This window comes from Nomascus leucogenys, chromosome 6, assembly GCF_006542625.1.
Source record: "Nomascus leucogenys isolate Asia chromosome 6, Asia_NLE_v1, whole genome shotgun sequence".
Classification (NCBI taxonomy): domain Eukaryota; kingdom Metazoa; phylum Chordata; class Mammalia; order Primates; family Hylobatidae; genus Nomascus; species Nomascus leucogenys.
The window spans coordinates 71,413,553-71,438,294 of NC_044386.1; the positions used below are offsets into that span (position 1 = coordinate 71,413,553).

At 39.1% G+C, this 24,742-nt stretch overlaps 1 protein-coding gene across 15 annotated transcripts in view; it reads right to left on the reverse strand.

The window, feature by feature from the left end:
* Positions 1–24,742, reverse strand: part of TJP1 (tight junction protein 1) — a 276,908-nt gene that overhangs the window by 78,548 nt on the left and 173,618 nt on the right. For all 15 annotated transcript variants that reach the window (XM_030814385.1, XM_030814395.1, XM_030814390.1 and 12 more), the window contains one exon: positions 23,698–23,754. In XM_030814385.1, coding sequence (XP_030670245.1) covers positions 23,698–23,754 — 57 coding nt within the window. The remainder of the gene's footprint in view (positions 1–23,697; positions 23,755–24,742) is intronic.

Consider the following 24,742-nt stretch of genomic DNA (forward strand, 5'->3'; position numbering starts at 1 on the left):
CTGGGGCACATGTACACACTTGTGCTACTTAACACACAGCACTACAAGTAGCCTGGGTTATCAAGGCCCTATTTGGGAGGAAGTCACATATTTAAAATCAAAGGCTAACCTGATTAAGCCCGCCAAACTTAACCTGCCTTGCTTTTTCATCGCTTACTTCTAGTTGATCTATTTTAAAACCCCTATTAGCAAGTCACATAGCAAATCTCCCACGAACTTCCTTACAGATAACTTCTGAATGTGGGTCACTACAGTAACGGTTGCTTAAAGTTATTTCTAGGAACAAGTTGGCAGCTCTTGTCCACTTCAAGCTGATTAAGACCACCGACCCTTCAACTGGGCCTGCATGAATGCCCGAAGAGAGGTGACTGTTTGATGTCAGAGGGCCAAAACCTCCTTCCTCAGATCATGGTGATACTGCCATTTTTCAAACATGCATTCTATGAAGAGCTGTATAACTTGACTGCATGTATGCAGATCCTAACTCACTTTTCCTTACCCCCAATCTCTCTTCCCCACACCTTGGAGAATCTTGGTACTCTATTCCAAAAACATCCTTAAAATCCCATCTTTGGAGAGGTGGGTTTGAGATTTGTTCTCCCATTTCCTCATTTGGCAGTCTTGTGAGTAAAATCTTTTCTCTTTGCCAAAACAAGTCATCACAGTGACTGGCTTGCTAGTTCAATATATTCGTATACATCTTTCAGCTCAATGCAATCCTGCAGAAGCCTGACACAAAGTGGTTCACCAAGTTAGTGAACCTCAACAAGTATTTGATTGATTATTCAATTTAACTTTAATTCTATTTCCCTTTATAGAGACTCTTTTTTTAAACTAGCACTAATTAGAGCACTAAAAACAGAATTCTAGAAAAATTAGCAGCAATGAGAGTAGGCATGAATGAATCTTCCTGAATAGAAACAGGCAGGTCGACTACATAACAAACCAAGAATCCAAGTGCAACATTTACAACAACAAAACTAGGGGGTCAATGTATCTCCCTTGAAGTGCAAAATGCAACGAGGGGATAAACAACCGGCTATGGAGACTTCCTTAGCATGTGAACGAACCCATATTCTAAAACAAACAAACAAACAAAATCCTCCCCACAACACCCCCGCAAAAAAAACAAAAAAAAACAAAAAAAAACAAAAAACAAAACCTCCACAAATTACAGGCAAAAATGAGAAAAAGAAAACGATCAGAATCAAACCCTCTATACTAGCAGTCCTCAACCTCTTTGGCAACAGGGATTGGTTTCTTTGAAGACAATTTTTCCACAGACTGGCAGGTGGAGGGGATGGTTTGGGGACGATCTAAGTGAATTACATTTATCGTGTACTTTATTTCTATTATGATTACACTGTAATATATGATGAAATAATCACACAACTCACCATATTGTAGAATCAGTGGGAGTCCTGGGCTAGTTTTCCTGCAACTAGATGGTCCCATCTGGGGGTGATGGGAGACAGTGACAGATCATCAGGCATTAGATTCTCATAAGGAGTGTGCAACCTAGATCCCTTGCATACAGTGTTCACACTCCTGTGAGAATGTGATGCCGCCAGAGGTGGCAGCGCTCAGGCAGTAATGCGAGCAATAGGGGGTGGCTGCAAATACACGTGAAGCTTTGCTCACTTGCCTGCCACTCACCTCCTGCTGTGTGGCTCAGTTCCTAACAGGCCAAAGATCCGTACATCTCTGTGGCCTGGGGGATGGGGACCTCCGCTCTACATAAAGTTACTATATAATGGATACTGAGTAGCAGAATAACATCTCTGCAGACAATAAAAGTATGCCTGAAAGAAGGCTTAAAAGAGGGAGAGGATTAAAACTGTTATTAGCATAAGAAGATATAAGACATGAAAGAATTAGAGAAAATGTAGAAATGAAGTGGAAGAATTCAAGACCAAATATGAAATTTTAAGAAGTCATTTTAGATAGGAATATAAAACCAAAAAACACCCCAAGAGAAAAAGTAAAAAGAAATCAACCTAACATCCTAACATTAAATCAACAATACATATGACATTAACAACATTACATACATTAACAACATTACATGCATTAACAACCTAACATCACAACAAAAAGAACTATAGGAACAAGAGCAAACCAACTCCAGAGCTAGCAGAAGACAAAAAATAACAAAAAGAGCTGAACTGAAGGAGCCAGGCACAAAACACCATTCAAAAGACCAACGAATTCAGGAATTGTATTTTTGAAAAAAAAATCAGTAAGATAAACTATCAGCTAGACAAAGAAGAGAGAAGATCCAAATAAACACAATTAGGACAAAGGGGATACCACTGACCCCACAGGAATACAAGTAATCATCAGAGAATACTATGAACACCTCCATGCACACAAACTAGAAAATCCAGAAGAAACTGATAAATTCCTGGACAAACCCACCCTCCCAAGACTGAACCAGGAAGAAACTGAATCCCTGAACATACCAGTAACAAGTGGCAAAACTGAATCAGTAGTAAATAGCCTACCGACTAAAAAACCCCCAGGACCAAATGAATTAATAGCTGCTCTACATGTACAAACAAGAGCTGGAACAATTTCTACTGAAGCTATTCCAAAAAACTGAAGAGGAGGAACAATACCCCAACTCATTCTATGAGGTCAGTATCATCCTGATACCAAAACCTGGCAAAAACATGAAAAACAAAACTTTAGGCAAATTATCTTTGATACACATTGATGCAAAAATCCTCAACAAAATACTAGCAAGTTGAATCCAGCAGCATATCAAAAAGCTAATCCACCACAATCAAGTAGGCTTTATCCCTGGGATGCAAGGTTGGTTCAACATATGCAAATCATTAAATGTGATTCATTACATAAACAGAACTAAGGACAAAAACCACATGATTATCTTAATAGATGCAGAAATGGCTTTCAGTAAACTTCAACATCCCTTCATGTTAAGAACTCTCAATAAACTAGGCATTGAAATTGAAGGAACACACCTCAAAATAGTAAGAGCTGTATATGACAAACCTATAGCCAACATCATACTGAATGGGCAAAAGCTGGAAGCATTCTCCTTGAGAACCAGCACAAGACAAGGATGCCCTCTCTCATCACTCCTATTCAACACAGTATTGGAAGTCCTGGCCAGAGCAATCGGGCAAGAGAAAGAAATAAAGGGCATCCAAATAGGAAGAGAGGAAGTTAAACTATCCCTGTTTGCAGATGACATGATTCTGTATCTAGAAAACCTCATGGTCTCAGTGCAAAAGCTCCTTAAGCGGATAAAATAACTTCAGCAAAGTTTCAGGATACAAAATCAATATACAAAAACCACTAGCATTCTTACAAACCAACAACAGCCAAAAGCCAAATCAGGAATGCAATTCATATGGGAACCACAAAAGAGCTCAAACAGCCAAGACAATCCTAAGCAAAAAGAACAAAGCTGGAGACATTATGTTACCCAGCTTCAAACTAAACTACAGGGCTACAGTAAGCAAACAGCATGGTACTGTAACAAAGACAGACACACAGACCAACAAAACATAACAGGGAGCCCAGAAATAAGGCCACACATACGACCATTTGATCTTCGACAAAGCTGACAAAAACAAGCAATGGGGAAAGGATTCCTTATTCAATAAATGGTGCTGGGATAACTGGCTAGCCATATGCAGAAGATTGAAACTGGAACCCTTCCTTATACCATACATAGAAATCAACTCAAAATGGATGAAAGACATCAATGTAAAACCCAAAACTATAAAAACCCTGGAAGACAACTCAGGCAATACCATTCCAGACACAGGAACTGGGAAAGACTGCATGACAAAGACGCCAAAAGCAACTGCAACAAAAGCAAAAATTGACAAATGGAATCTAATTAAACTAAAGAGCTTCTGCACAGCAAAAGAAACCATCAAAAGAGTAAAGAGACAACCTACAGAATATGAGAAAACGTCTGCAAACTATGTATCTGACAAAGGTCTAATATCCATCATCTATACACAATTTTACAAGAAAAAAAACAACCCCATTAGAAAGTGGACAAAGGACATGAACAGACACTTTTCAAAAAAAAAAAAAACATGTTGCCAATAATCACATGAAAAAATGCTCAACATCAGTAATCATCAGAGAAATGCAAACTGAAACCACAACGAGCGACCGGGCGTGGTGGCTCACGCCTGTAATCCCAGAACTTTGGGAGGCTGAGGCTGGTGGATTACCTGAGGTCAGAAGTTCGAGGCTAGCCTGACTAACATGGTGAAACCCCATCTCTACTAAAAGCACAAAAATTAGCCAGGCGTGGTGGTGCATGCCTGTAATCCCAGCTATTTGGGAGGCTGAGGCAGGAGAATCATTTGAACCCGGGAGGCAGAGGTTGCAGTGAGCCAAGATTGTGCCACTGCACTCCAGTCTGGGCAAAAAGAACAAAACTCCATCTCAAAGAAACAAACAAAAACACAGAGATATCATCTCACACCTGTCAGAATGGCTAACATTAAAAAAAGTCAAAAAAAATAACAGATGCTGGCAAGGCTACAGGGAAAAGGGACTGCTTATACACGTTGGGGAAGGGAGTATGGCAATTCCTCAGAGCTAAAAAGAGGACTACCATTTGAGCCAGCAATCCCATTACCGGGTATATACCCAAAGGAATATAAATCATTCTATCATAAAGACACATGCACGTATATGCTCACTGCAGCACTATTCACAATAGCTACAATGTGGAATCAACCTAAGTGCCCATCAATGGAAGACTGGATGAAGAAAATGTAGTATAACTATGCAGCCGTAAGAAAGAACAAGATCATGTCCTTTGCAAGAACATGGGTGGAATGGGAGGCCATCATCCTTAGCAAACTAACGCAGGAACAGAAAACCAAACACTGCATGTTCTCACTTATAAGCAGGAGCTAAATTATGAGAACACATGGACACAGAGGGGACACACTGGGGACTACCGGAGGGTGGAGGGTGGGAGGTGGGAGAGGAGCAGAGAAAGTAACTATTCGGTACTAGGCTTAGTACTAGGTGACGAAATAATCTGTACAACAAACCCCTGCGACAAAAGTTTACCTACATAAACAAATCTACACATGTACCCCGAACCTAAAATAAAAGTTTTTAAATAAACAAATAACATTTTCTAAAAAAGAACACCAGAGATTTTATAACAAGGATTTGAGGAACATTACAAACACTAAAGACAAGCAAAAGAGGCATGATATATATGAACAGGAGGAGTCCCTAAAGAAGCAAATCAAAAGAAGGGAAGAGAAAAATTAGTTAAAAAAACAAAAAAACAAAAACAAAAACGACTTTCCTGATAATATTTTTGAAAAAATTGAAACTAGGTACTGAAAGAGTTTACATCATTGTAAATATGTGAGTTATCTGAGAGTATCAACTTAGGAGGACTAACACCAAAAATATATTTAAATGACTAAATTTTAAGAAAAAAGAAATAGTGACTCAAGGATTTTTTTTTTCTTTTGAGACAGAGTTTCGCACTCCTCCCCCAGGCTGGAATGCAATGGCGCGACCTCGGCTCACTGCAACCTCTGCCTCCTGGGTTCAAGTGATTCTCCTGCCTCAGCCTCCCAAGTAGCTGGGATCACAGGTGCCCACCACCAAGCCTGGCTAATTTTTTTTTTTGTATTTTTAGTAGAGATGGGGTTTCGCCGTGTTGGCCAGGCTTGTCTCGAACTCCTGACCTCAGGTGATCCGCCCCCGGCTTCCAAAGTGTTGGGATTACAGGCGTGAGTCACCGCACCCAGCCGAGTCAAGGGTTTTATATTCAACAAAACCGACGTTCAAGTACAAAAAACACAAACCAGTCAACATGCAAGAACACAGGAAATATTGTCTTTATGACCTCATCCTAAGGAATCTAATAGAGAATAACATTCTCACAATCAAAATGACAAGAGATACATGGATAGGACTGGTGATAAGCATTACATATATACTGTACTTATTTATAATACCAAGATTAAACGAGGATTAAAGGGTTAAATGATGTAACAGCTGTATGATCTAGACATGGTAAAAACCATTTTAAAACAGAGAAATAAACGATAGCATGTGCAAAAAATTTTTTTACTGTTTCCAGTAATCAAAGTTGACAGAGGTAGATTACTCTGAGGCAATAATATGCTCTCTGTATTAGACTTACTAAGAGACTATCATGGTACCTTCCCAAGGGGTTTTCAAAAGAAATGGAAAATGTGCCATTTTTTTCTCATCTATCTTTAAGGTAAAAATTATATAGTTCTGCCAAGATAGTTGATTTTTAAGAGTATGTTTACATGAGAAAATGTACAGGATAACTTTTAGCTTCTGGGGATGGAGAAAGAGCATCAAAGACTTGCCGTATTTCAAACTTTGAAACCTTAAGCAACCATGAGTAGCAATAACTTCTGTGTTTATATGTCTATGCCTGGCTAGACAACTGAATTTACGTTAGAACTTGGAAGCAGGGTCCTGGAATTTTTTCAGTTATGTGTCCTGTTTTACTGGACACTAGCCATGCCCATTCCTTTACATATAATTATGACTGCTTTTGCACTGAATACTTCCAACAGGGACTTTGTGGTGCACAAAGTCAAGCTATTTACAATCTGGCCTTTCACGGAAAAGGTCTGCCCACCCACTGGTTAAATTATTTCTTGGTTCCTTAAAAAAAAAATTCCTGAAAGTTGCTCCCGTTTCAGAAATAACTGCTTAATTTATTCTCCAAAGATTCCTCTCTGTTCCTATTGAATATGCCCAATTACCTACTTAAGGATTCCACTTGTTGCCTTTTATTTTATTCTCCCATTTTTCCACATCAGACTTGCACAATCAGCTAACTTATAACTCTCCTCACTAATTCTAGTCTTACTTTTCTCCTCTTATTCTTCCCATTAACCTTTCAATGGAATTTCAATTAACATTCAATGGAACCTGTTCTAGCCATTTGTTTTCACAGTGGCCACTGAGATCACAGAATTTGAAAACCAGATGGAGCCTCAGCAATTGTCTGTTCCAGCTCCCTTCTTACAGCTGAAGTCAGCAGGCCCGTGTCCTGTGTGTCTCTATACTACTTGCCAATCATGACCTTATGTAAGACCTCCATAGATTTGAGTTCCCTCATCTGAATAAGAGAGATTTTAATATTATCAACTTCAATATACTTTGATTCCATGGGGGTCCCAAGAGATTTAAGGGCCTCTTCAAAATTAGTTAGTTGTAAGCCCAAACAGATTAAAAGTCACAAGACCCAAGCACTGCAGATTTTCTACCAACTTGGTAGTTCTCAAAATGTTGTTCAATGTTCTATGACTGTCAGATTGATTCGGTTTTTTAACAGTTATGTCCCTTGGCTAGTCAAATTGTGTGTGTCCTCCTGTTTATTCTTACTTTCATTCTTTTAGTTCTGATTCCCAAATCATAGTTTTCATTTCTCATTCCTGTTCCATTTTCTTATTTCCAGCTTCTTACAGAATACCTCCAATTCCCCTTCTTTAAGACTGTCATTTTCCCTGTAAAATTAGCCTCACCACCAATGTTCTAAACAAACACTGGCTCCTCCCTTGCCAAATTATCTACCCTTTATTTTATTTACTTTATGGCATGTATAGAGAGACCTTTGTGTAGTTTATGTGAATTCTATGAGTTCTTAATTTCAGAAATTATATTCCATAAACTTTTTGTTTTTTAGAGACAGGGTCTCACTCTGTTGCCCACAATGGAGCCCACAATGGAGTGCAGTGGTGCAATGCACAGCTCACTGTAACCTCAAACTCCTGGGTTCAAGTGATCCTCTCGCCTCAGCCTCCTGAAGTAACTGGGACTACAGGTGGACACGACCATGCCTGGCTAAATTTTTTTGGGGTAGAGACAGGGTCTCACTATGTTGCCTCCACTGGTCTTGAGCTCCTGGCCTAGAGTGATGCTCCTGCCTTGGCCTCCCAAAGTACTGGAATTACAGGTGTGAGCCACTGTGCCAGCCACATTTAAAAACTGTAAATTAAACCTGACATATAAATGGAAAGAGCACCATATGTATGCTGAGTCCAAACCTGGGTTCAAGTTCTCACTCTTAAGGGGCATTTTACTAGACCTTTCTGAGACTTACCTTACTTCGCATGGTTAACACCTACTTCACAAATATAATGAAGGGTCTGAAAAACTTATAATGCACTAAGTACAAACAATAGCCTTCTACCAGATAAAGGGAGTGTATTTTAGATTACATGTTTGCTTCAGCTTAAATACTTTATCAGATAGCAGTTTGGAGCTGCTTGATAGGTAACATTCCTTTTATCACTTTATTGATATATAATTCATATATCGTAAATTCACTCTTTAAAGTGTATGATTCAATGGTTTTTAGTATGTCCATAGTTGTAACCATCACTGGTTACAGATGGTGCCAGGACAGCTGGTTAACCACACACAAAATAATGAATTTGGACCCCTACCTCACAACATCTACAAAAATTAAGTTTAAAGAACCATAGGTCTAAGTATAAGAGCTTAAACTCTAAACCTCTTTGAAGAAAACACGGGAATAAATCTTCATGACCTGGGTTAGGCAACAGCTTATTGAATATGATGTCAAAAGTATAAGCAACAAAAGAGAAAACACATACATTGGACCCCACCAAAATTTTGTTACATTTTCACCACCCTAAAAAGAAACTCCGCACTCTTTAGCCATCATCTCTCAATCCCCTAGCCTCATCAACCACTAATATAACTCTTTATTCACCTATTCTGAATACTTCCTATAAATGGAATCACATATGTTCTTTTATGACTGGCATCTTTCACTTAGCACAATGTTTTCAAGGTTCATCATATGTTGTGGCATGTATCAGTTCTTCATTTCTTTTTATTGCTAAATAATATTCCATTCTATGTATATATCATAATGTTTATTCATTATTCATCAACTAATAGCCATATCTATTATGAATAATGGTGCCATTAACACTCATGTATAACTTATTATGTAGACATTTGCTTTCATTTCTCTTGGGTGTATACCTATGAGCGGAATTGCTATGTCCCATAATAATTCTATGAGGAACTCTCAAACTGTTTTCTACAGCAGCTGCGCCATTTTACAGTCCTATCAGCAATGTACAAAGGTTTTAATTTATCCACATCCTTGCCAACTTTATTGTCTGAGTACAGCCATCCTAGTGGGTGTGAAGGGGTATTTCACTATACTTTTTGATATACATTTCCTTGAAGGCTAATGACATTGAACATCTTTTCATGCGTTTATTGCACATTCATACATCTTCTATTCAAACCATTTGCTATTTTTCAACTGATTTGTCTTTTTATTGTTCAGTTATAAAAGTTCATTATATATTCTAGAAACAAATCCCTTATCAGATGTATGATTTGCAAGTATCTTTTCCCATTCTGTGGAATATCTTCTCACTTTCTTGATGGTGTCCTTTGAAGCACAAAAGTTTCTAATTTTGATGGGGTCCAATGTATCTATTTTCCCTTTTGTTGCTTATACTTTTGACATCATATCCAATAAACCATTGCCTAACCCAGGTCACGAATAATTATTCCTGTGTTTTCTTCAAAGAGGTTTAGAGTTTAAGCTCTTATACTTACATCTATGGTTCATTTAAACTTAATTTTTGTAAATCTTGTGAGGTAGGGGTCCAAATTCATTATTTTGCATGTGGTTAACCAACTGTCCTGGGTCTGTTAATGACTGTTCTTCCCTCCAGTGCATTGCCTTGGCACCCCTGTCCCAAGTTTACCTCTTATGCAATCACCTCCCTAGTTTAAACACTCATTAGCTCACCCTTAAAATTATCTGACTAGTTTCCTTGCTTTCTATACTCATCTTTTAATACTTTAGTATACAAATATTTAATCTTTTACATAATTCTATTTTAGAAAATGAAAAAGCAGAGTTAATGACGAGTAACTCATTCCTGAGGAATTCACTTCATTTCTCAAAGAATTAGAAAAATGTATGCATTTTCTTTTTTTTTGAGATGGAATCTTGCTCTGTCACCCAGGCTGGAGTGCAGTGGCGCAATCTCGGCTCACTGCAAGCTCCGCCTCCCGGGTTCACGCCATTCTCCTGCCTCAGCCTCTCCGAGTAGCTGGGACTACAGGCGCCCACCACCACGCCCGGCTAATTTTTTGTATTTTTAGTAGAGACGGGGTTTCACCATGGTCTCAATCTCCTGACCTCGTGATCCACCCGCCTCGGCCTCCCAAAGTGCTGGGATTACAAGTGTGAGCCACCGCGCCCGGCCAAATGTATGCATTTTCTAGGGGAGAGTATCTGAAAGCTGAAAAGGTGTGGGTGTGTTACAGCAGCAGGAGAGGTGAACACATGCAGTTACCATCTGAAGCTACACACCTACACTAATACAATAAGCATTAGACGTGACTATTAAGCACTTCAAATATGGCTATTGTTACCTGAAAGGTGCTGACATTGAAAAGTGAACAATTTTGTAAGACTCAATTGATCAATTTTTAAACTTATCACATGTTGAAATATATTTTGTACATACTAAATAAGACCTATTATAAAGTTAGTTTCACTTTTTTTTTTTTTACAGTTTTTAATAGGAAGACTAAAAAACTTAAATTTACATATGTGGTTTACATTATACTGCTACCGAGCGGTGCTGTCGTAGACCTCCCAAGAGTGACTTTATTCAACATGGTTGGTGTCCTAGGCAATTAAGTTTTTTGGGGCAGAACTAGGTACCAAGCACTAAGGAGACAGAAAACTGACTTAAGATTTCCAACCCTTGTGAAAGTTATAATGTAGTAGGAGATGGGGTAAACAACTATCTGATGTACATATTCAACTGTCACTGAGGACCAGTAGAGAGATCAGAATCCATGAGGAGGCAAATTCTGCCTGTTTTTTTCTGATATAATTCCAGGGCCAACAAGAGTGCAACAGTGCTTGGCATACAGCGGAACACCAAAAAATTACTTAGTCTTTAAGAATGAATAGGGTTTCAATGGTTTCTAGAAATGTAAGATGAAGAAAGTATCTTCTGGAAATACAAATGAAAGAATGACGCATATATTATTCTAGACAGTAAATAGCAGAAAATGTTAGGTTCTCATCAATTAAATGGCTTTTTTATAACATTGCCTCCAACTTTCAGAAAATTGACTGTCAGATGTCAAAGAATATGGACTTGTCTTTATTTGGCAATACAGAGTATCTATACTCCAGGTTACTGCCAAAAGAATAGTTTCAAATTATCCCCTTCACTTACTACCACTGCCAAAAGCCCACTTGCTCACCTCAGAGAGAACAAGCTTTCTTATTCCTCTGTGTTTCTTAAAAGTGGAATGCCAGAGGCCATAGCCCTCCATTTCAAACTGCAGCCTATTTAAAATACATGTTAGGGATCCCAGCCCCGACAAACTGAGTAAGAATCTCTGAGGGGTAGGGACTATGCAGTTGACCCTCTTTACAATAAAACCTGGAGAGCCACTGCTCTAATCAGTGGTCAGCACACTATGGCCCACAGTTGGAACACAGCCACATTCGTTTGCCTGTTGTCTATGGTTGCTTCTACAATACGGCTGCAGGGCTGAGTAGTTTTGCCAGAGATTTATGGTCTGCAAAGCCTAAAATACTTATTTACTATCTGGCTCTTTATATAAATACTTTGCTGACCCTGCTCTAGATAGTCTAAATTTTATTCGGCATCATCTTAGAACACCAAAAGACTAAGACTGTTGAAAGTACTGTTCTGTAGCCTCAGAGAATGAAGTCAATTAAGTTATGCTTTGGCATAACTCTCTCAGCTCGCACTGGCAAGACTTTTTCATTGTCCAAAGATTTTAAAAATGTTTTTATTTTTAATTATTATAGTAAATAATAGTTGTATATATTTATGAGATCCACATCATACATTTTAATACAAGTATAATGTGTAACGATTAAATCAGGGTAACTGGGATATCCATAACCTCAAGTATTTATCATTTCTTTGTTGTTACGAACGTTCCAATTCCACTCTTCTAGTTACTGTGAAATACACCATATCTTACTCCTTCTAACCATACTTTTGCACCCATTAACCAAGTCTTCTCCATCCCCACTTCCCTACCACCCTTCCCGGTCTCTGGTAACCATCATTCTACTCTCTGTCTCCATTAGTCCATTTTTCTTTTTTTTTTTTAGTTCCCACATGAGTGAGAAGATGTGGTATTGGTCTTTCTGTGCCTGGCTTATTTCATTTAATGTAATGTCCTCCAGTCCCATTTATGTTGTTGCAAATGACAGGATTTCATTACTTTTTATGGTTGAATAATATTCCACAGAGCATATTTACATTTTCTTTATCCCTTCATCAACTCACGGACACTTATGTTGATTCTGTAACTTGGCTATCACGAATAATGCTGCAATAAACATGGGAGTGCAGTTATCCCTTTGATATACTGATTTCCTTTTTTTTTTTTCTTTTTGAGATGGAGTCTCACTCTGTCACCAGGCTGGAGTGCAATGGCACGATTTCGGCTCACTGCAATCTCTGCCTCCTGGGTTGAAGCAATTCCCCTGCCTCAGCCTCCTGAGTAGCTGGGACTACAGGTGCACACCACCACATCTGGCTGATTTTTTGTATTTTAGTAGAGACAGGGTTTCTCCATTTTGGTCAGGCTGATCTTGAATTCCTGACCTCAGGTGATCTGCTCGCCTTGCCCTCCCAAAGTGCTGGGATTACAGGCATGAGCCACCACGCCCAGGCCTTTCTTTGGGATATATACTCAGCAGTGGAACTGCTGAATCACATGGTTGCTCTATTTTTAGTTTTTGAGGAGCCTCCATAATATTCTTTTTTTTTTTTTTTTTTTTTTTTTTTTTTTTTTTTTTTTTTTTTTTTTTTTTTGAGACAGAGTCTGGCACTGTTGCCCAGGTTGGAGTGCTGTGCAGTAATCTAGGCTAACTCCAAGCTCCACCTCCCAGGTTCACGCCATTCTCCTGCCTCAGCCTCCCGAGTAGCTAGGACTACAGGCGCCTGCCACCACGCTTGGCTGGTTTCACCATGTTAGCCAGGATGGTCTCAATCTCCCGACTTCGTGACCTGCCCACCTCGGCCTCCCAAAGTGCTGGGATTACAGGCGTGAGCCACCATGCCTGGCCTCCATACTATTCTTCATAGTGACTGTACTAGTTTACATTCCTGTCAACAACATATAAGAGTTCTCTTTTTTCTGCATGCTCACTAGCATTTGTTATTGCCTGTCTTTTTGATAAAAGCCATTTTAACTGGGATGAAATATTTCATTATACTTTTGATTAGTATTTCTCTGATTAGTGACGTTGACCATTATTTCATATACCTGTTGACCATTTACCCATATGTCTTCTTTTGAGAAACATCTATTCAGCTCTTGTGCTTCAGATCTCTTGCCCATTTTTAAATTGGATTTCTTTTTCCTATTAAGTTGTTTTGGCTCCTTATATATTCTGGTTATTATTTCTTGTCAGCTGGGTAGTTTGCAAATACTTTCTTCATTCTGTGGGTTGTTTCTTCTTTTTGTTGACTGTTTGTTGTGCAGCAGCTTTGAGCTTGACGTGATCCCACTGTCCATTTTGCTGTTGGTTGCCTGTTCTTTGGAGGTCACACTCAAGAAACCTTAGCCTAGACCAATGACCTTTAGTGTTTCCCAATGTTTTCTTCTAGTAGTTTCATAACTTCAGGTGTTTAATCCATTTTGATTTGTTTTAGTATATGGCAAGAAATAGGGGTCCAGTTTCATTCTTCTGCATGTGGACGTCTAGTCTTCCCAGCACCATTTATTGCAGACTGTCCTTTCCCCAATGTTCTTGGTGACTTTGTTGAAAATGAGTTGGAGGTAAATGTGTGGATTTTTTTCTGGACTCTCTATTCTGTTCCACTGGTCTGTGTCTGTTTTTGTGCCAGCACCATGCTATAGCTCTGGAGTATAATTTGAAGTCACATAATGTATGTAATGTGATTCCTTCAGTTTTTTTCTTTTTGCCCAGGATTGCTTTGCCTACTCTGGGTCTTTGTGGTTCCACAAAAATTTTAGGATCATTTTTCCAATTCTAAAACATTCTTCTGTGAAGAATGTCATTGGTGTTTTGACAAGGGTTGCAATGAATCTGTATATTCCTTTGGGTAGTGTGGACATTTTAACAACACTGATTCCAACAATACTGAATCCATGACCATGGAGTATCTTTCCACTTTTTGGTACCCTCTTCAATCTCTTTCATCAGTGTTTTATAGTTTTCATTGTAGAAATCTTTCACTTCTTTGGTTAAGTTTATTCCTAGGTATTTTATTTTATTTTACTTGTAGCTATTGGAAATAAGATTATTTTCTTGGTTTATTTTCCAGATTGTTTGTTCTTGGCATACAGAAATGCTGCTGATTTTTATATGTTGATTTTGCATCCTGCAATTTTACTAAACCACAGTTCTAACAGTTTTCTGATACAGTCCTTAGGTTTTGCTAAATTTAAGATGCTATTGTCTGCAAACAAGGGTAATCTAAATTTTTCTTTCCAATTTGGATGCCTTTTCTTTTCTTCTCCTGTTTAATTGCTCTGGCTAGGACTTCCAGTACCACGTTGAAGAAAGGTGGTGAAAGTGGGCTTCCTTGCCTTCTTCCAGATCTTACAGGAAAGGCTTTCAGATTTCCCGCCCATGATACTGAGAGGTGAGGGCGGGTTGGCAGTCCTCACAGCCCTCACTCGCTCTCGGCGCCTCCTCTGCCTGGGCTCCCACTTTGCCAGCACTTGAGGAGCCCTTCAGCCCACCGCTGCACTGTGGGAGCCCCTTTCTGGGCTGGCCAAGGCTGGAGCCCACTCCCTCAGCTTGCAGGGAGGTGTGGAGGAGAGGCGCGAGCGGGAACTGGGGCTGCGTGCTGCGCTTGCGGGCCAGCTGGAGTTCTGGGTGGGCGTGGGCTTGGCGGGCCCCGCACTCGGAGCAGCCGGCTGGCCCTGCTGGCCCAGGCAATGAGGGGCTTAGCACCCAGGCCAGCAGCTGCGGAGGGTGTACTGGGACCCCCAGCAGTGCCAGCCCACCGGCGCTGCGCTCGATTTCTCACCAGGCCTTAGCTGCCTTCCCGCGGGGCAGGCCTCGGGACCTGCAGCCCGCCATGCCTGAGCCTCCCACCCCCTCCATGGGCTCCTGTGCGGCCCGAGCCTCCCCGATGAGCGCCACCCCCTGCTCCATGGCGCCCAGTCCCATCGACCACCCAAGGGCTGAAGAGTGCCAGCGCACGGCGCGGGACTGGCAGGCAGCTCCACCTGCAGCCCCGGTGCAGGATCCACTGGGTGAAGCCAGCTGGGCTCCTGAGTCTGGTGGAGATGTGGAGAACCTTTATGTCTAGCTTAAGGATTGTAAATACACCAATCGGCACTCTGTATCTAGCTCAAGGTTTGCAAACACACCAATCAGCACCCTGTGTCTAGCTCAGGGTTTGTGAGTGCACCAATCGACACTCTGTATCTAGCTGCTCTGGTGGGGCCTTGGAGAACCTTTACGTCTGGCTCAAGGATTGTAAATACACCAATCGGGACTCTGTATGTAGCTCAGGGTTTGTAAACACACCAATCAGCACCCTGTGTCTAGCTCGAGGTTTGTGAGTGCACCAATCGACACTCTGTATCTAGCTGCTCTGGTGGGGCCTTGGAGAATCTTTGTGTCGATACTCTGTATCTAACTGATCTGATGGGGACGTGGAGAACCTTTATGTCTAGCTCAGGGATTGTAAACGCACCAATCAGCACCCTATCAAAACAGACCACTCGGCTCTACCAATCAGCAGGACGTGGGTGGGGCCAGATAAGAGAATAAAAGCAGGCTGTCCCACCCAGCAGTGGCAACCCGCTCAGGTCCCCTTCCACACTGTGGAAGCTTTGTTCTTTCACTCTTTGCAATAAATCTTGCTACTGCTCACTCTTTGGGTTCACACTGCTTTTATGAGCTGTAACACTCACCGTGAAGATCTGTAGCTTCACTCCTGAAGCCAGCGAGACCACGAGCCCACCGGGAGGAACGAACAACTCCAGACGCGCTGCCTTAAGAACTGTAACACTCACCGCGAAGGTCTGCAGCTTCACTCCTGAGCCAGCGAGACCACAAACCCCCCAGAAGGAAGAAACTCCGAACATATCCGAACATCAGAAGGAACAAACTCCAGACGCGCCACCTTAAGAGCTGTAACACTCACCGCGAGGGTCTGCGGCTTCATTCTTGAAGTCAGTGAGACCAAGAACCCACGAATTCCGGACACAATACTAGCTGTTGGTTTATCTGTCTGTGGCTTTTATTGTGTTGAGGCATGTTTCTTCTACATCCAGTTGAGTTTTTATCATGAAGGGATGCTGAATTTTACTGAATACTTTTTTGGCATCTATAGAAATGGACATATGGTTATGTCCTTCATTCTTTTGATGTAATGTATCGCATTTACAGATCTGAATATGTATTAGGTGGTTCTCACATTGCTATAAACAAATACCTGAGACTGGGCAATTTATATAAAAAAAGAGTTCATTGGCTCACTATTCTGCAGGCTGTACAGCAAGCATGACAGCATCTGCTTGGCTTCTGGGGAGGCCTCAGGAAATGCATAATCAAGGCAGAAGGCAACAGGGGAACACACATGGCCAGAGTAGGAGAGAGACACAGAGCAGGGAGGTTTAAATAACCAGATCTCATGAGAACTCACTCACTATATAGTAGCAAGGGGAGATGGTGCTAAACCACTCATGAGAACTCCACTCCTATGATCCAATCACCTTCCACCAGGCCCCTCCTCCAACACTGGGGATTACAATTCAACGTAAGATTTGTGCAGGGACACAAACACAAACCGTATCAGAGTATGTTGAACCATCCTTGCATCCCTGGGATGAATCCCACTTGATTACAATGAATGATCTTTGAAATATGTAGTTGAATTTGGTTTGAGGATTTTGCATCTCTGTTCAAAGATACTGGCCTGCTGTTTTCTTTTTTTGTTGTGTCTTTGTCTGGTTTTGGTACCAGGGAAATACTGGCCTTTGGAATGAATTTGGAAGTATTCTCTTTTTAGCTTTTGTGATATAATTCTTCTTTAAATGTTTGGTAGAGTTCAGCAGTGAAGCCATCAGGTCCTGGGCTTTTCTTTGATGGGAGACTTTTTATTACTGCTTGCACTGAAAATATTTCTTTTTCAATTCAAAAAACCAAAAACAAACAAAAAACAACCGAAACACCATTCCTGGAGGGATGGCTGGTGAGGACTTTGATTTTGTCATAGTCTCTCTGTGATGAGGCTCAGAGGAAACCCAGCTGTTTTCCTAGTGCAACAGTTAGCATATTCAACAACCAAAGAATTGTGAGTTATATACCTCTCTTATCTCTATGTATCTTCTGATGACATTTTCTGCGCTGCCCTCTCATGGCAAAAAAATAACTGAGGCACAGAAAGAAGCTAGCTACAAAATGGAACCTATATTAATCATCTAAAACGGCATTATCATAACAGACTTGCCTGAGCCATTACCTACCACAATGAATTGGTATGACACTTTTAACAAGGTCAGAAAAATCAGATTCTGTTTTCTTAATACTGAGGATCTTTCCCACCTTCCCTGAGCTAATGAGACACAGGTCTGTGGCAAATACATTTAGTATTTTCCTACACATGAATTCCTAACAAAACCAAGCAAGAGTATACAAAGGGAAACATACTTTAGCTAATTTAAAGGTGTCTTATGTTATTTTGCTTATTGAAAAAACTGAAAAGGTAGTAGGGAAAAGATGTAATGTGGTAATAGCAAATTGCACCTGTGGTCTCTAATGAATAATCTCGCTTCTAGTAAAAAAACTATCAAAAGACCTTAATTTAAACTCAAGGTAAACAAAAGGGTGAAAATATTAAAATGAGGGCAGAAATCAATGAAACAGAAAACAGAATAAAGAATATCAATGAAAACAAACGTAGGTATTTTGAAAAGATCAATAAAATTGTCAAACCTCTAGCCAGACTGACCAAGAAATAAGATACAAATTACCAATATAAATAATGAAACAAAACAAAACAAAACAGCATTATAGAACCATCCAAAATTAAAAATAAGGGAATATTATGAACAATCTTATGCTCATAATTTTAACAACTTACATGATAATGACAAATATTTTGAAAGATACAAACTACCGGTCAGGCATGGTGGCTCACGCCTGTAATCCCAGCACTGTGGGAGGCTGAGGTGGGAGGATTGCCTGAGGTCAGGAGTTCAAGACCAGCCCAGCCAACCTGGTGAAACATCGGCTCTACTAAAAACACAAAAACTAGCCAGGCTGGTGGCGCATGCTTACAGTCCCAGCTACTCGAGAGGCTGAGGCAGGAGAATCACTTCAACCCCAGAGGTTGCAGTGAGCCGAGATGGTACCACTGCACTCCAGCTTGGGTGATACACCAAGACTGTCTCAAAAAAAAAAAAAAAGATACAAACTACCAAAAAAACAAAACAAAACAAAACAAACTGTAACAAGGAAGAAATACATAACCTGAATATTCCTATATAAAATTAAAGAAGTAATGAAAACCCTTCCCACAAAAAAAACTCTAGCACCAGATAACTCTACTAGTGAATTCTAACAAATATTTAAGAAAAAAATAAAATCAATTGTACATGAACTCTACCAGAAACCACAAAAGGAAGGAACACGTCCCAACTCCTTGTTTTGAGGTATAGCTTTTCCATGATACCAAAACCAGATACAAACAATGTCAAAAAAAAGTACTGACCAATAAAACAAGAATCTTCACAAAACATCAGCAAATCAATCCAGCAATATCTAGAATGGATAACATGTAACAATCAAGTAGAATTTATCTGAGGAATGCAAGGCTGTTCAACAAATAACAAGAAATCCACCATATCAACAGATTAAGAAGAAAACCCATATAATCCCAGTCATACATGCAAAAAAAAGAACTGACAAAATTCAACTTTCATTCATGATTAAAAACAACCACCTCTCAGTAAACTAAGATAAAAGAGAACTTCCTCAATCTAACAAATGGCAAAATAGAAATACAAGGGAACGTCCTTAATCTGATAAAAGGCATCAACCAAAAAAACATTTACTGGTGAAAGACAGCTTTTACCCAGTATTAGGAGTAAGGTAAGTATGCCTGCTCACCATTCCTAATTAACAACATCCTGAAAGTCTAAACTAGTGCAATAAAGCAAGAAAAAGAAATAAAGAGCATTCAAAAGCAGAGGAAAAAACTGCCTCTATACACGGATGACATGACTGCCTACACATAAGAAAACACCCAGGAATCTAAACAAGAAAGTTCCTACAACTAGTAATTTTAAGACTGCAAGGTTGCTATAAAAACAAACAAACAAACAAACAAACAAACAAAAAAAAAAAAAAAAAACCCGCATTTCTGCACAGTAACAAGGAACAATCAAATACTGAAATAAAAAAAAAAACTATTTACAATAGCACCAAGAAACATGAGATATTTAACTATAAACGTAACAAAATGTGTGCAGGATCTATTTGCCAAAAACTACAATACATTAAAGAAATAAAACAATGAGGAGATAACATTATATTAATAGTCTGGAATATTCAATATTGTTAAAATGTTAATTCTCCCCAATGATTTGTAGATTCAAATGCAATCCCAATAAAATCCAGCAGGTTTTATTTTCTTTGAGAGAAGGAAGATAAAAGTTGACAAAATTATTCTAAAATTTATACAGAAAGGCAAAGGAGCTAGAAAAGCCAAAATAATTTTAAAAAGTATTTGGAGGATTTGCCCTACCTGATTTCCACATTTAATATAAAGCTACAGTAATCGACGCAGAAGTAACTGGTAAAAAGGCAGACACACAGATCAACAGACCAGACAAGGGAGTCCAGAAATATATGGTCAATTGATTTTTGACAAAGGGAGAAAGGCAATTAACTGGACAAAGTATAATCTTTCAAACAAAATCCTTCTTCAAAATAAACATTGGACATCTGTATGAAAAAAAAATCTCTCTGTCCGTCTCTCATGGCAGAAACAGAATTTAACTGAAATAAAACTTTTAAAGGAAAACAGAGGAAAAATTATTCTTGATTTTCGGTTTGGCAAAGATTTCTGAGATACAAAACCAAAAACATGATTGATAGAAGCAAAAATTAACAAACTGGACTTTATCAAAAATTTTTCTTTCTTTCCTTTTGAGACGCAGTCTTACTCTGTCTCCCAGGCTGGACTGCAGTGGCACGATCTCAGGTCACTGCAACCTCTGCCTCCTGGGCTCAAGTGATTCTCCTGCCTCAGCCTCCCGAGCACTGGGACTACAGACACATGCCAACACTCCCGGCTAATTTTTGTATTTTTAGTAGAGACGGGCTTTCACCATGTTGGCCAGGCTGGTCTCAAATTCCTGGCCTCAAGTAATTCGCCTGCCTTGGCCTCCCAACGTGTTGGGCTTACAGGCTTGAGCCACTACACTGGCCAGAGCTTTATCAAAACTTAAAGCATATACTGCAAAAGACACTGTCATTAAGAAAAAGAGAAGGCAAATCACAGAATGGGAAAAAAATATTTACAAAATAATACCTGATAAAGAACCTGTATCCTGAATATGTAAAAACAAAAACAAAAAAAAGAAACCTCTCAAAACTCAGTAACTTCTGTGTACCAAAAAGAATAATCTCAGAGTAAAAAGGCAATCCATGGAAACGAAAAAAATATTTGCAAATCATATATTTAACAACTGGTTAATATCCAAACTATATAAAGACTACTGCAACTCAACAACTAAAAAACAAGCAACATTGAGCTTAAAAATGGGCAACAGTCTTGAATACGTAAAGTCTATGTTGTATTTTGCCACAATTTTATAAAATCTCAATAATAAGAAAAACCCAATTAAAAATGGGCAAAAGGTTTGAATACATTTTACCAAAGATATATGGGTAACAAATGAGCACATCAAGAGATCATTAGTCTTTAGAGATAAGCAAACTAAAACCACATGTGATACCGCTAGGTACCCACTGAATGGCAATTGGTCTTGCTCTGTTGCCCAGGATGGAGTGCAATGGCGCAATCTCAGCTCATTGCAACCTCCATCTACTGGGTTCAAATCATTCTCCTGCCTCAGCCTCCCAAGTAGCTGGGACTACAGGCGCCTGCCACCACATCCGGCTAATTTTTGTATTTTTAGTAGACGGGGTTTCACCATGTTGGCCAGGCTGGTCTCAAACTCCTGGCCTCCGGTATCCACCAGCCTCTGCCTCCCAAAGTGCTGGGATTACAGGTGTGAGCCACTGTGCCCAGCCTTTTTTTTTCTTTTCTTTCTAAATCTGACAATACTGATTGAGTATCCTTTACCTGAAATGCTTGGGACCAGAAATGTTTCAGATTTCAACTGTTTTGGATTTGGGAATATTTGCGTTACACTTACCAGTTCGGCACCCATAATCTGAAAATCCAAAATTCAGAATGTTCCAATGAGCATTTCCTTTAAACATGACGTCATCACTCAAAAAGTTTTGAATTTCACATTTTAGATTTCAGATTTGGGATGCTCAACCCGTATCAGGTGTTGATGAGGATACACAACAACTGGAGCTCTTATACACTGCCAGTGGTGGTGTTAGATGGTATAGAGAGTTTGACCATTTCTTTAAAACTTAAATAATTACCATGGGACCCACAGCAAGTCTTTTCCTAAGTATTTACCCAAAAGAAATAAAAAGTTACGTTCATACAAAAACCTGTACACTAGAGGTTTGTTTATAATCAATGGAAACTGTAAAACACAAATATACCACAACTGGAGAATGAATACACAATTATACATTCATACAATGAAATGCTCCTCTGCAATAAGAGAAACTACTGATAGAGTAACATCATGGAGAAATCCCAAATGCATTAGGCTAAGTGTAAGAAGTCAGCCTCAAAAGACTACATGTTGTATGAGTCCATTTACACGACATTCTAGAAAAGGCAAAAATGTACAAAACGAAACCTTATCATTGGTTAAGTGGAGGTGAGGGGACCGGGGTGATTAAAAATAGGTGTAAGGGAAAGTTTTTGTATTGAAGTTGTCTTGTATTTTAATTGTGGTGGTTACATGACTGTATATGCTTGCCAAAACTCAGAACTGTAAGGGTCAATTTCACTGTATGTAAATTATACCAATAAAAACAATAAAAGTCTTAATAAAAATAAATGTGATAAAAAAATACCAAATCATTGACATCGCCACCAGTCATAAGGTAAGAAGTTATTTTATATGTTTAATCACATGTATGTGATTTAAATATGCTACCTATCAATACATTTCAAACAAAAGAAGGCCATATTGCAGGTTTATGAAAGTTAAGGTTAGAATTATATAATGATTTCCCTCACCATTTAATAATGAAACATTAAAAAGCTGACTATATCTTATCAGGAAAAGAAAAAATCTTTTTTTTTTTTCTTTTTTTTGAGAGGGAGTCTCGCTCCGTCGCCCAGGCTGGAGTGCAGTGGCATGATCTTGGCTCACTGCAAGCTCTGCCTCCTGGGTTCACGCCATTCTCCCACCTCAGCCTCCCGAGTAGCTGGAACTACAGGCACCCGCCACCACACTTGGCTAATTTTTTTTGTATTTTTAGTACAGACATGTTATCCAGGATGGTCTCTATCTCCTGACCTCGTGATCTGCCTGCCTCGGCCTCCCAAAGTGCTGGGATTACAGGCGTGAGCCACCGCACCTGGCCAGAAACCACTATTTTTTAATAATTAATTTACCCATTATCTACTATGTGCAGATCCAAACATTCGTGAGATAATCAGGGGCAGAGTCCAGGAACATGATTCTTTCCCCTTTCCATCTTCCTAATAATGGATATAGCTGGTAGAAATAGTAAGTGTAAAGTACAAGACCAATATTTAAATATTCTCTCTTTCCATACATTCTCTAAGAAAGGGAGTAATCAGTAGATTCAGCTCTCTTGAAAGAGAGGAAAGAGAATTTTGAGAGACACTTAACTTTACAAATTGGTAAAGCATGAACTTATGTCAATTTGTTCCATTTTAAACTTGTGAAAACCAAGGTTTTCGAAGGTGACTGAATCACTTGCCCATTTCTAAAGCAAGAGAAAGGTAGAACTAGAATTCAAATTGATAGCAGTCTCACTTCGGACAAAGTTCTTAGTCCCACCAAGTAAGAACTCATCTCTTACTACTGCTCATCTCTCTTCTCGCATCTGCAATTGTTTAAGCAACAGCTTGGGTCAACATGTTTGAAATCAATTAAGTATCTTTTAGGATTTTATTATGTATACAACCTGGTTTAATTTCAAACTTCACTCCCACAATGGATGCATATATACTCAGAAAGGTTGAAGCAGTTTATAATAATTTATACTAATGTACAGAGTCTTTTATCTGATCACTCAAAATTTTAAAAAGCAAATCACTTTTTAAGTCAGGAATAAAAACAGCAAATACTCAAAAGGATATATGAAAAAGTAATCATGCTCACTTTTGACCTTAATAAAAAATTATTGTAACTCTAATTTTAAACAAAAGAATATAGAAAAAGTGTCCTCCTCCCTCTGGCTTCCTGACATCTGGCTTTCCTCTATTGTTTTCAAAGCTGCCAGTATCCTGAGTTATACACAGATTATTTACTGCAACACAAACTTACCCTGTGAAGCGTCACTGTATGTTGTTCCCATATAGCTGTTTCCTCCATTGCTGTGCTCTGATAAAGGAAAAGAAAAACAAATCATTTACCTTTTAAGAAAATGTCCTTAATAAGGTGAGCAAGAACATCCAACAATTCAGCACACTGAAATACCAAAATTCACACTGTTAATATTAGAGATACTCTGAAAGGACCTTAATAATTATGGAAAGTTTTTTGTTTGCTTTTAAGAGACAGGAAACGACACACAGGAACTTCCTTTGTTTTTAACTTAATTTGGACAGCTGCTCTATATTCATTTCATGCAAGCTGAAATCAGTATTCAAGCTAATTCTGCAACTTTATACTTAGTATTAGAAAAGAATAAAAGTCGGAGCGGTATTATCTTAAAATATCTAATGGCACGTAAACATTTAAAAGCATCTCTTATGTTTTACAAAGGAAGAGAAAGTTAAATGCCTCTGAACACAGTAATTATAAATATACATGTTACAGGAAAACAGATAAAACCATTGATAGGTTTGGCAAATGGCTGCTTTAACGTCACAAACATGACTACTCTACCTAGTTTCAGTTTTGCTACAGAATTACCTTCCCAAGCTTCATTTATAACCAAAAGAAAAAGAACAGCTTTTCTAGTATATGTATCACACACGTAGACACACACAAGAAACAAAAACAAACAAGAACAATCTCCCAAACTCCCCCAAGAATCATCATAAAATAAAAGCGATAAGAGCTCCAATACAGGTCCTACCCAAATTATAGTGTACTTCAGTTTTACCTCCTGTCATGAGCCTCTCAATAGAGAGGAAAATAAATTATTATCTAAGGCAGGGGTGTCCAATCTTTCGGCTTCTCTGGGCCGCACTGAAGGAAGAAGAATTGTCTTGGGCCACACATAAAATACACTAACACTAATGAAAGCTGATGAGCTTAAAAAAAAAAATTGCAAAACAAAATCTCATAATGTTGTCAGAAAATTTACGAATTTGTGTTGGGCCGCATGCGACCTGTGAACCACGGGTTGGACAAGGTTGATCTA